Source organism: Schistocerca cancellata, chromosome 2, assembly GCF_023864275.1.
Source record: "Schistocerca cancellata isolate TAMUIC-IGC-003103 chromosome 2, iqSchCanc2.1, whole genome shotgun sequence".
Classification (NCBI taxonomy): domain Eukaryota; kingdom Metazoa; phylum Arthropoda; class Insecta; order Orthoptera; family Acrididae; genus Schistocerca; species Schistocerca cancellata.
The window spans coordinates 903,629,689-903,643,663 of NC_064627.1; the positions used below are offsets into that span (position 1 = coordinate 903,629,689).

The 13,975-nt window shown below is 39.4% G+C and overlaps 1 protein-coding gene across 1 annotated transcript in view; it reads right to left on the reverse strand.

The window, feature by feature from the left end:
- Positions 1 to 1,559: 1,559 nt before the first annotated feature.
- LOC126159737 (glutamate receptor 1-like) overlaps positions 1,560 to 13,975 on the reverse strand; it is an 80,717-nt gene continuing 68,301 nt past the window's right edge. Inside the window, exons 6-7 of the mRNA XM_049916572.1 lie at positions 3,944 to 4,131; positions 1,560 to 1,835 (exon numbers count right to left, since the gene is read on the reverse strand). Of these exons, the coding sequence (XP_049772529.1) occupies positions 1,560 to 1,835; positions 3,944 to 4,131 (464 nt within the window). The remainder of the gene's footprint in view (positions 1,836 to 3,943; positions 4,132 to 13,975) is intronic.

A 13,975-nucleotide genomic window follows, 5' to 3' on the forward strand; every position in this document is an offset into this window, starting at 1 on the left:
ATTAAAGCGTTTCCTACTTTCTTGTCACAACCAGAACCCAGGAACACAATACGAAAGTAAGTATGTAACTACTAAGTGCATAGTACACCTCTGCAGCTAAATAATTTTTGTTAATGCTTTTGTCGAATTAAAAAAAAAGAAAAAGTGGTCAGCGTGGATCACAGTCACACGTGGACCCTGGTTCGATTCCCGGCCATGTAAGAGATTTTATGCGCTCGGGTATTGTGTACTGATAATCATTTCATCGTCATCGACACGCAATTCACTGAAGTGGCTTCAAATAGAAAGGCTTGCAATAGGTGGCTGAACAATCTCATAAGGGGTCTCCTGACCAATGACGTCATACGATCATTTCATTTCTATATGCCCCAAATGAAGATGAACTGGTTTTAATATTTCTTATGAAATCAGTAATTATACTTAAATGAACTGGATGCTGTTATGTATATTTATCTTATAACAACCGCAGTGCACAAGCGTGAGCCAATTTGTATATGAACTAACCCGGTTGATATAAGAATCTGTAGAATTTGAAGAATACGATCACAAAAGTATTCAAGTATGCAGTATGATGATGGTGTTCTCGGCAACCATGGATTGACAAATGATGAAAGATTTGCTAGTGTTATCGATGGTGGAGGAAGAGCGTAACGACAACGACTATGATAAAAACGGACCGTCCACTGAGGAAGCTTTAAACTGCATTGAGACAGCTACACCAATGGTTAGAACAACAAGAAAACAGTGATGCTGCCCATATAATGTCTTTGTTCTGCTTGTGACATTTAGCAGTAAAACAACGAGTCTTATATTTCAAGGAAATTCATAAGATAGCCTTCTTCTCCTAAACTGTAGTTTTTCTTTGGTTTCTATTTGGAGCTTTTAAGTGGCCGAGCGGTTCTAGGCGCTACAGCTGGAACCGTGCGGTCGCTACGGTGGCAGATTCGAATCCTGCCTCGGGCATGGATGTGTGTTAAGTCCTTAGGTTAGTTAGGTTTAAGTAGTTCTAAGTTCTAGGGGACTGATGACCTCAGAAGTTAAGTCCTATAATGCTCGAGCCATTTGAACCATTTTTTGAGCGTTTAATACTAAGCTATGTAGTTCATTCTTCGTGTTATTTGTGGGATGTCTGTACTCTTTTGTGTTTAATTCAATGTGTCTTTGTTTTATATCTCTATGAACACTGCTACGATATATTTTCATAAATTTTTAACTTTTCATACTAGATAGTGTAATCCATTCATCGCGTTATTTGCAAGACGTCTGTACTGTTTTGTGTTTGTTTCAATGGTTCTTTGTTTCGCTTTGCTATGAACACTGGTGTGATATGTTTTCATCAATTATCCGGTGCCCGACAAAACAATAATCTGGATAACCGCACTTCCCAACTATTTTGGTTAATCGATGCTCTAGAGCCTACTGCCGTCCTACCGCTTGGGTGATATGAGCTTCAAAACTACTATGCTAGCATGGTGAATTAATGAATAACACTAGTCAGTGTAATAGATTAAGTCGTGACAGGTCCAGTGTGTCGCTGACAGCCATACAGTTGCACGCGCCTATTCCTTCAGAGAACGCTCTCGACGATTCATCTTGAGTGACACCTTAATCGTGGAGTTAAGCTGGAACCCAGTGGCACCGATAGTCTTCCAGTGGCAGACGATCTCCAGCAGGAACACGACCAGCGACAGGATGAGACCGAAGATGAGCTGAGCGAACTCTCCCTGCACGTGGGTCAGCTGCAGCTTGATTGGTCCATCGGGCGCCTGCGCGTACGAGCGCAACCCTACCTGGGCCGCCAGCTGCACTCGTGGGACCTGCCACTTGCGAAATACCTGCAAAAGACATTCACAGCGCTCTATGTCAGCTGTCTGATACGCACACTGCTGGCCATTAAAACTCCAATAGAAAGAAGGATAGCAAATAACGAAATTATTGTGGGTGTACAGTACAGTTGCTAGAAAATATGATTAAGTTTGTAGTCAGCTATCAGGGTGCGAAATTATGTACACAGAATTGTCAGGACTGGCAGTAACTGTACCTATAATCTGGCTATATATCAAATCGAACTTAGCTTAGATGAAAGCTACGGGTAAATCATTTCATGTTTATTCACACCAGAGTTTATTAATTTTTGTGGCTGGTGAATGGTGGCGTTAAAATCTTTCAGCAATCCCTGACCATATTTCAGTGAAAGAGAGATCTGACGCACGTGTTGCAAAGGGCAACAGTTGAACACCCTCTGTACTGAGAAATTCCATAATAGAACGGACAACATGCCGTTTTCCATTATCTTGCTGGAGGATTAACAACATAAACACCGAATGTAAGACACACCCAACATTCTTAATTCAAGAGAAATTCAAAGGTTGCTGACAAAATACAGCAAATGCTAACCGGAGATAATTGTCGTATGCATCCATATGAACCCATAACATCACATGCGTTCTAGCTGTGTATGACTATGACGAATGCAATCTGGCAAAGTTTGTCCTTCGCAAAACCACTGAAAAGATGACGTGGTGCCGCTCGTTTACTGGTCCCAGTGAGTGCACGACTGTCGGCGCACCGCCCTCTGCTGCCACAAGAGAAGCCAGGACAAGTGTCACAGTGCTGAAAATCCATGCTGCATTAGAAGTCATCACAACGTCCATGTAGATATTGGTCTTGCTGCAAACACGACTATAACCTTAACTCAAGTACTTGACGTGAGTATTCGATCCTTGACCAACACAAATTTTCAACTTCTCCACACACTACTGATGTAGTTTTCCAGTCCATTCTCCCCAGTACTTGTAGCATTTCGCTGATACCCGTACGAGGTCTAGCGTATGTGTTCACTTGCGCAGTCCTCACCATTATAGAGCCATCACCGCTTAGCACAGTGCCTTGTTTTCATCTGGGATGTGCACCAAATGCGAACCTCACCATCAGCTCTTACCAACTGAAATCAGGACTCATCTGCCCCAGTTGAGGTTTTCCAGTCGTCTATGCCCTAACCGATATGGTCACGAGCGTAGAAGAGACGCTGCAGGCAATGTGCTGTTAGCAAAGGCACTCGCGTCGGTCGCCTGCTGCTATAGCCCATTACCGTCAAATCTCGCCGCACTGTCCAAACGGATACGTTCGTCCTACGTATGATATTAATTTCTGCCGTTACTTCATGCACTGTTGTTTTTCTGCATTGACAACTTTACGCTAAGTGGAAGCCGCCGATCACTGCGTTGTGCGGCACACTCAAAGCGCTGTGGATCAGGTAATAGTGGATTCCCTGACGTTTTCCGAAATGGAATGACCCATGCGTCTAACTCGAACTACCATTCCTCGTTCAAAGTGTGTTAATTCCTGTCGTGCAGCCATAACCAAGTCGGAAACTTTTCCACATGAATCACCTGAGTTCTAATGTCGGCCGGCTGTTGTGGCCGTGCGGTTCTAGGCGCTTCAGTCTGGAACCGCGTGACCGCTACGGTTTCAGGTTCGAATCCTGCCTCGGGCATGGATGTGTGTGATGTCCTTAGGTTAGTTAGGTTTAAGTAGTTCTAAGTTCTAGGGGACTGATGACCACAGATGTTAAGTCCCATAGTGCTCACAGCCGTTTCAACCATTTTTCTAATGTCGTCTCCGCCAGTGCACTATTATTTTATACCTTGTATACGCGTTACTACTGCCATTTGTATATGTGCATATCGCTATCTCTTGACTTTTGTCAGACTAATGTACATTACAATAAGACTCAGGGCTACATATTTGATATTCTTATTCAGAGAATAGTTGTTGATGTGAGAACTGACTTAGGATTCCTTACATCTTTATAATGATAGACCCTCGACGGACACTGGTTAGTAAAAGCCAAGTTAAAAGTTGTATTTTGACATAAATGAATATCGATTACGATCTATAATTTTAGACACCAATTGTCAGCCTAGACACGACGTAATCACACCTCTCCCAGCCATGCGCTTATAATCCCAGCCTCGAAGAGTCTGTCGATGATGTCGTTGAGCTGCTCGAGGTAAGGCCAGCATTTGCGGACAGCAGACACCACATGCCCCCAGTAGATGTCTTCACGCATTGGTCGCAACCAATTGCTCAGAGCTTCCTCGTCGATATAGTCACCAATGGTAAAGTATCCTGGGAAAAAAACGCAGTCATATCACACCAAATTTCTCTTATACTAGCCATCAATACAACAGTTCGATAATATTAAACTTATCTAGCCAGGGAATGAAATTAATTACACGCTGCTATAGGCCTGTTAAATAATAACACATCACGATAAAGGATGACAGCCAAAACAGTTGCAGGATAAAAATTTATTAAAATTCTTGACCGAGGTTTCGGCATATATAAATATACCTTCATCAGAAGTAAAAAATCTGAAGTTACATCATGCAATAGACGAAGTACCGGTGCTAAAGTGTTCGCATTGACACTGTGCCTACAGTCATGTTGTACAAATGGAGATGATGTCTCAATTATTGACGACGCCTTTGGCACAATTGTTTTATTAATCTCCATTGAGTGATATAACTTTAGATTTTTTACTTCTGATGAAGGTATATTTATATATGCCGAAACCTCGGTCAAGAATTTTAACAAATTTTTATACTGCAATTGTTTTGGCTGTCATCCTTTAACGTGAAGAATTTCAACAGTTGCTCTTCCAGCCATGTTTAAAATCTTGAAATAATAACACAATTAGTGATCGACAGAATAAATGTGCAATTTTAGTACTTCTGCATATTTTCATTTAGGGATCTGAAACTAAGTGACACTGGAGTACGTGATTATCGCATGTGTAATAAAAGGATGTGTAGTAGAGGATAGGAAATGGGATTCAATATCGCCTTTTTATGCACAAAATTGCTCGTAACGTTTGAGGAAATTGTTAGTGCATACATTAGCCAGCGTCACTACACTACCAAATTACGTTACCAGAGTGCCTTCCTCTGTTTAAAAATATATCAACTGCGTCCATAATCCGCAAGCCACCTTACATTGTGTAGTGACGTGTACTTTTGCTGCTAATATTGTTTCACCGTTTCCCTTTGGGTTTTATAGAAGAAAGTAATATGTTGTCCGACCCGTCTTCGAGCGTACATCATCGCAGTTTTAATTTTAAACGTTTCTATGGAGTATAAGACCACTCTTGTGTCGTTTGCCAGTGAGGTCTCATCAGTATCTCCTTGACGCTCCTGCGATTTCTACGGGAACACGTGACGAAGAGTGCAGTCTTTCTCTGTCGCTTCCACTAATCCAACGTGGTAAGAGTCCCAGCAGGACGAGTAATACTCAAGAATCGTCGACCGAGTATTTTTGTACTATGCCTGCAGGTGATTACATTGGTTGACTTAATTATGTCTACAACCGATAATTTGTGTCTTATTTTCGTTGTATTGTAGAATATCAGACTTAGGTCATTTTCAGGCACGCTCTTAAAACGTATTTTTTAAACAATACATATTAGAATATCATTGGTTATTTAAAACTAAAATCAGGAAGTGAACGATATACAAATTGCAATAGCCACATTTTCACAGAAAATCATTTAACGTGGTACTTGAAAGTAGCCTAAGGCTGAAAGTATGCAGTAATACGAAAACGAAATAAAAGGTAACTGTTGGATGCAACACACAATTGTTCAAAAATAGTTCCCTCCAGGCAGTTATTAGACATCTTCCGGATTGCCCCTGTTTTGCGCAATTAGTGTTGAAAAGTGTAATCGAGCAGTAGACAGTCTATTTATGTCCATTTATGGACTATCATTAAATGTAATAAACATTCAGTATCTGCATCAACATGGATCTTTTGCAGTTCTTACTGCTTTTTGTTATGTCTTCTGGTGTATATTAAACCTAGAGGCTGAGCCAATAAGTAATTCCGCACAGCAGGCATCAGCCTGAAGTTATCCTTAACTTTCAACAATACGTTCCCCACTCACTCTGTTCCATAGACTTACATTGTCATTCAACAGGGCCTTGAAATCCTGCAGCAAATCAGTATTTTGTTTCATCATCTACAAAGTGCTGTTAACCCAGAGTGTTATCTAGAGATCCAAATACAAGCGGATCACTGTCACAGGAGCTATGTCGGTAGCGTAGGAAGGATGTTAGAAAAGAAATGTTTGCAATAATTTTGCGTCTGATTTGCTGTAGCAGGAAACAACCTCGCTCGCCGACAATAATCCAGATAATTAGTGAATTCTGGCCTGTCAGAGTTCGTGAATGGGGCTACACTAGGTTGACGCGTTAATAGTATCACAAACAGGCTGCAATTTCTGCCGTATGTCAACTCGCTTGCTCCAATATATTCCCACAATAACCTTTACTACATTCCTGTAATGATCCGTGTTAAGCACGCCGCTTTTTGATTTTGCGGCAGATATTCGACATCCGATTTTTGTTTTTTTATATACCTAAGTCTGTAGAAGATTACTACAAAAATGTTGTCAGCGTATACGGATATAGCGTTGTCCTCATTCGTCTACAAACTGTATATCAAACGAATAAATTGAAAGAAAAAAATATTAGAAATTGTTTTCGGCGAAATTTCTGTAGTGTATATTCATTCACAATTAATTGCAAACACTATTTTTCCGAAAAGTTATCCGTTATGGATGATTTGCTGCGAAATTATTGCCAGCGCGTGAAATATTCAGCAATGTTAATGAGGCTTCTTTCCAGAGTACTATTCGTACGAAGAAATGTCACTGCGGTACACCTACCTTCGCGCGATGCTTCTGGCGTTCGGAATATCTACGATAGCTATCATTCAAGCGAATGTGCCAAATCTTTCCCAATAATGAATGTGAGAATTAATCGAAGAACTGATATGAGAATAAACCGATGACAATTTAAACACGTTGTAACTCACGTACATACCACACAGACATATATCATATAATAAATTTATAACACTTATTGCGAATTCCAGTAATTTTACCATTAATTTTACACCATAGCATCCCCTAATTGGGTAGGAAACATTCGTGCCGTAACCTTCTAAGAACATAGGTAGTTAATTGAAAATAACAAAAATTAAGTGAGGTAAAATAAGAATAATAATTGGGTTTCGAACACGGGGTGATAATTTAATAAGCTACGACGCTAAACGCACTGTCCCTCGGTAAAATGCACATAGGGTAACCTCGAAAATATGTCGAAAACTTTGAGCGTCGTTTATCAGGAACGTTCGAGTATCTACGGATATCCAAGACATGTGTTCACTAAGTTTTTCTGCTACCGAGCGAAGTTTTTGGAAAATCGTGTGATGGCACTTCCCGTATTGTCGTCGTTACCTAAAAATTGTTCACGGATATTTGTGGTAGTCGTGTGACAAGTTGAGGTGGCTTGTTAAGGCACAGAGGAGTGTGGATGTGGGTGCTGTGACCAAGGGCAACTGAAGGGCTTATTTCAATAGTGGTACAAGTCCATTACCTCCACTTTTCTGCTTATAACACTTCTGAAATTAATGATCCAAACAAACAGAAAGAAAGGTTCATCTCTAGCAAGAAGCCACATGCTTGAATATTTCTGTTATCTTAATTGTAGATTTTTCAGCGGTCATTTAACTTTAGGACTCTGTATCTCAAAATGAACAAAAATGGACTTGTACCACTATTGAAATAAGCCCTTTAATTCTCCTCGCTAACTTAAAAGCTCTGTGCTTGATTATTTGTACCAACACCGAAATGTTTTGTTTGAACTATGCTGTGAGAATGACAGTTGAGATTTCATCATTTTACCTGTTCTATGGGAATAAACAAGTTTCTTCATTATTGTTACCGGGTAAGAATTTGTTAAAATATGCGCGTACATTTTTTGTTAGAGAGTTGCGTGTAGCTTGTTGTGGTAGCTATCTGTGACGGTAATAGTTGTGGACCTACGAGTACCTGTGTGTAATCATTCTAGTTAAATTTAGAAGTTTTTTTGCCACCACACGTTTTACCGATATAAGTATGATAACTGGTTATAGCCGAAAGCAAGGCGTTGTAAATTGCAAAAGTTATTTCCTAGTTACGTGTAATAAGGCAAAGATTCAATTTTATTCTTTTGTTCAGTAGAAGACATTTTTATACTGATTGTGTGGAGCCTCACTTAACGCGCTTCAAGGGCTACAGGAACATTTTGGTTCGATTACAGTGTATTTCTATTCAGTTCGTGTGGAATAAAAATTTTTTAAATTGAGACCAGTTGAAGCAAAGCAACCACACATTTACAACTCGCAGACACCATAAATAGTATGACCGTTTTCTCCCATCTAGTCAACAAGGTCGAAAAGCACACAAAAACTGCTCTACAAAGAATGGAAACAGTTCATAGAAGAAAGATCAACCAACTGAAACAACTCCACACACACAACGTAATACCTTTACACACAGCCAAGGAAAACACACACACACATTCTATCCAATATTAGTGAACCTTACAGACACACAGTTAAACAGTAAAGCAAGACAGCTGTTGGAGAAAGTAGCAAAATACAATGTAAATTCAGAAATAGATGAAGATTACTTAGAAAATCTAATTATAGAAGCAGAGTGTGTTTTGACAAGGGAAGACAGGTATGAAAATAGGAGTGTCAACATTGGATTAACTAGAGAACTAGTAAGAAAAGGAATCTGGAATATAATAACCAGTATAAAAACACAACAACACAAAACAACAAAAACACGTAATCTGCAACACTCAGAAAACTTAGGAGAAATTTTAAAATTGAAAATGTTATCATTTCAAAAGCAGACAAGCGGAATACAGTAGTACTAATAGACAAATAACAGTACATTGAAAAAACACACGGATTCATCTCACAATATAGCATTACAAAATTAAAATCAGACCCAACAAACAGATTCCAGACAAAAGTAAAAAACACCCTGAAAATTATTGACATCATACTGGATAACACAGGGAAAGAAAGTTGATACAGATCAGTCCCACTGCACCGATTCTCCAAAGCCAACCAAAAATCCACAAACCGAATCTTTCTGTGAAGCCAATACAGCATTCCAGAAAATGCCCCACTTACAAGCTTGCAGGATACATGTTAAAATTACTGTCTGAAGATTTCAAAGTACAAGAAGACAGATCCACTAAAAACACTACACAGCTAATACAACAAATAAAAGATATAAAAATCCCAGACACAGTAACACTCCTCTCATTTGATATATAAAACAATTATTTCAATATACTAGTACCAGAAATAAATAGATATTAAGAAGCTGAAAACTTATAGTCAACTCGCTGATGAACAGATTAAGGAAGTATGCACACTAATAAAGCTCATAACAGAACAAAATTACTTCCAGTTCAATAATGAATTTCATTTACAAGAAGATGGATTACAAATGGGGCCCCAGTTTCAGGAGCCTTAGCAAATATTTTTGTTAATCATATGGAACAGATCATATCCACCAAAAATAGTAGCAAAAGAATACAACATATTGTATTGATTCAGGTGTATGGATAACATCTTTTGCTTAATAGATGAACCACAAACAAAAATTGAAAAACTACATACTGACATCAAGAAGATAAATAAAAATATAAAATTCACAACTGAAAGAGAACAGAACAACCAAATTAACTTTCCGGATATAACAATCAAAAAACAAAAGAAAAGCATATATTTGAAATCTACTGTAAACCCACAGCAACAGGCATTATCATTCCCCAATCCTCGAACCACCCACATGCACAAATGCAAGCAGCACTTTGACGCATGCTCCATAGACTCAACGCAGTACCACTCACCAAAGAAAGCTACCAAAAAGAAGTGGACATAATAATACAGATAGCACAAAATAATGGTTACAATAATAACACAGTCACAAAGCTAAACAACAAAATTAAAAGTAAAATAAAAGCAGAAAGCTCCAAACCACAGACAACAACACAACAGAACGAAACACAAGCACGCAGTCTCATAACAACTACACAGGATAATAAGAAAAAGATGAAAGAAAACACAAGATGGTACCGATGACATATAAACAGAAACTCGCCCATAAAATCACCAATATTTTCAAAAGACAGAGAATAAACATAGCATACACTACAGATAATTCTATACAAAAATACACCCCAAAACTGACAAAAAACAGAGGCATACACCAGAAAGCAGCTATATATAAACTACATTGTAACACTTGTGAAATCACTTTCGTAGGGCAAACAGGGAGATCATTTGATGTCAGATACAAAGAACACGTGAGAGCTTGGAAATATGGGACAAATCACTCCACATTTGCAGAACACCTAAGATAAAATTACCACAAACCAACCGCTAGAGAAGTTGACATGAAAATAATTAGGATCAACAATAAAAACACCTCCTAACCATGCAAGAAAATTACCACAAACAGAAAACCAAAGCAGAGGAGAAAATCCTGTTGAATGACCAAGTACACATGCCAAACAATTCATTGTTTACACTAATAGATAAAGTAATAGAATAACGTTCGCAAAAAGTATTAATATAATAATACCGTCCAAATTAATAATAATTGAACCCAACATCATTACACTCACTCATCCATGAACCCCTCCACAGAATATGGAAACGCAAAGTGAAATCAGCTGTCACCAAAGTTTTCAACCGCTCGCTAACAGCTAGTACACCCGCCCCCCTCCAAAAAAAAAAGAACCATCGGCTCTATCCCCCTCTCTCTCTCACTCATACTCACACACGGTATAAACATCATAAATAGTAGTTAGTCTCGAACATATACGTCGTTAGTTTGGCAACAAACAGATAAACACAGCAAAGAAGATGAAACACGTAACGGAGTCGCAATCTTTACGTTGTGAAAAACAGTGTACGATGATTGTATCGACTGACAAAAGAACAACAGTCCACCACACAAAAGAGTGAGAAACATGGGGAACAGTGTGTGGAAGGCAAGAACACAAAGATGTGGTTATATGGCAGTGATAAAAGTGGTAGTGCGACCTCGAGACCAGATGTGAGACCAGCAAATCTTAAGTAAATACTTTTTTTTTTACAAATAAATCGAGAAGTGAACTGTTTAATAATTTAAAACTAACAAAACTGTATCGTTATAGATCACACTGCTTATGCCTTATAATAGGAGAAGGCGAAACGCGTATGGGATAAATAAAGTAACTAGCAGCAGGAGAAGGCAGTGTTATTTACAAAATAAGTATTAATTATATGCTTGCTGCGGAGGATGGCCACACAAACAAACTTGTTAAAGCAAGCACTGCATGTGTGTGGGATGCAGAGGCGACCGAGTGTGCTGGGACTTTTCGCAGTTCACTGCTAGTAGCGCCACGTCACCTTAACGCATGTGCGCGTAGCGCGCAAGTATTGCACCACAATTGATTATAAAATTAAAACTCAAAATTTACGTTTAAAACATTGTTATCATGTATTATATTGTAATAATGTTTCAAATATCAAGTCTTAATGTAGCTACACGTGATAGCTTCATAAAAATGTCTTTTTAATAAAAAATAAATGGCGCTAAATAATAAAGCTAAAAAAATCCAGAATTTGGTCAGAAGGTGCCTATTGAGCTGATAAATAATAGGCGCAAGTTTCGAATCTAAAGAACGTAAATTACGACCGGCATTCACCTTTTAAAAAAATGGAAGGTGCTACATATTATACTTAGAAACGTAAAAATTTGTTTTGTGCTTCACTTCTCCCTAAAAGTAATAACTGAGAGACCACGTTAAACTAACTCTTATAGTTTTTGAGTAATTAAGTGAAAAATATTAGTAACTAAAATATACTCGATTGTAGTAGATTAAGTACCTGAATGAGATTTACACTCTGCAGCGTAGTGCGCGCTGATATGAAACTTCCTGGCAGATTAAAACTGTGAGCCGGACTGAGACTCGAAATCGGGACCTTTGCCTTTCTCGGGCAAGTGCTCTACCGCTTTTTTTTTTTTTTTAATTCTCATTTTGTTCGCTTTCCTTCGTTGTATGTGCTCAGGGTGGACGTCGTAAGACACCCGTTTAAGTTTGTTGTCGATCGATTAACTCAGTTTTTTTTTATTACAGAGGGCAGCGAACCCTCTGACCGAACACGCTGAGCTACCGTGCCGGCTAACCATCTGAGCTACGCAAGCACCACTGACGGCCCGTCCTCAGAGCTTCAGTTCTACCATTACCTCGTCTCCCACCTTCCAAACTTCACCGAAGTTCCTCTGCGACCCTTGCAGAACTAGCACTCCTGGAAGAAAGAGCACTTGCCCGCGAAAGGCAAAGGTACCGAGTTGTGATCTCGGTCCAGCACACAGTTTGAACCTGCCAGGAAGTTTCAGATTAAGTACCTGTAATTTTAATAGTAGAGAATTCTGGTTAAAGTAGATGACAAAACCGACTAAATAATATGGCTATACCAAATTTTAGAGTTGTAGTATTAATAGCAGCCCATACAAATCCTAGTAAAGGTGTGGTTAAGAGGTAAATTCCAGAAGGCAAAGTTTTTATTCTGGCGAGCTGTAACTTTTTCTGTGCTTTCAAACAACGTACCTTAATACATGTAAAAATTAAAAAGTTATTAATTAATTCAAAACTATGTTATTACATATTATGTATCCGAGAAAGCGGTTGTTCTGAGGCTGCTGTCCTGTGTTAAGGCAGTAGCCAACAGATGTTCCCTCGGCCGTCCGCTGCAGCACTTGTATAAATACAGCCCGAGAGACAGGAATAAGGTTAACTTCGCACTCTGCCCCTGTAACATCCACGTCTGTTAAACGTCGGATCGCACTCTGCCTCGGATGACGTCAGAGACGGACTGTGACAAATAGCGTATTTGCGGTAAAAACGGATAGTGAACTCGCGTGGACTGTACACCGTCCTGGATTTCTTAGATTTCGCTAAAGTAACTGTTAGAGAGCCGTCCGTGATAATTACAAATCCGCGTGGCGAACGGTGACTATTATTTCACTTTTGTGGTGAGCATTTGAGTATTATTAGGGTGAAAGACAATCTGGTAGGAATGTACCGTAGAGGTCGCTCCTGAACTGCTAGTTGTGCTATTTATGGTAGCAAGATATACTGTCAATTAGATGTAGTGAATTTCAAAGTGCTGTACATGAGAGACTTTGCTCAACGTATGTATGAACTAGAACTTTGTACTTTCATCTAAAATCATAGTCTTTATCCCACTAAGCAGAAGGAGAATAGAAACATTTCTTTGAGGGACCTGGACCAGAATGTAGCCGTGCAGACTGGGATCTAAGGTCAGTATTTTTTCTTCGCATTCTGATTGACCACAAAATTAGTTGCCAGGATCGGGTGGCAAAGACGGCGAACAAAAACATATACAAACAATCGTCATATTTTAAACCTGCACCCCACACCGTATCTCCAAAATCCTATGCCCAAACACAACCCCACCTGTATCCTACACTTCAAGGTGAATCAGCTCTGCTAACGTGCAAGCAAAATAATGTATTACCGACTAGACAGGGACATAGAGAGCAGACTAATTCAGGCAATGGTGTCATTTCTGGCCAAATCATCTGCTTTAACCTCAAGAAGTAATTTCTAAGAACGTGCGTTACGAGTACAGTATGGTATGGAAGTGCACTATTTGCCACACTTTGTGGCCACGCAGTTTGAGGCGCCATGTCACGGATTGTGCGGTCCCTCCCACCGGAGGTTCGAGTTCTCATTCGGGCATGAGTGTGTGTGTTGTTCTTAGGACATATTAGCTAGTTTCATTACTGTGTAAACCTAGGGACCGATGATCGCAGCAGTTTGATCCCTTCGGATTACACACACATTTGAAGTGCATTATTGTCTGTGGGAAAACTGGGAAAGAGAATCGAAGCTTTTGAAATGTGGGGCTATAAACGGATAAAACCTACGTGGGAAAAACCGTTACTGGAATATGTGAAATAGGTTGACGATGTTGGATGCAAGCCCCACTCTGTTGTGAAGATGTTTGCATAGTAGAAACTCGTAGTGGGCAACATGAAACCAGTCAGACGACT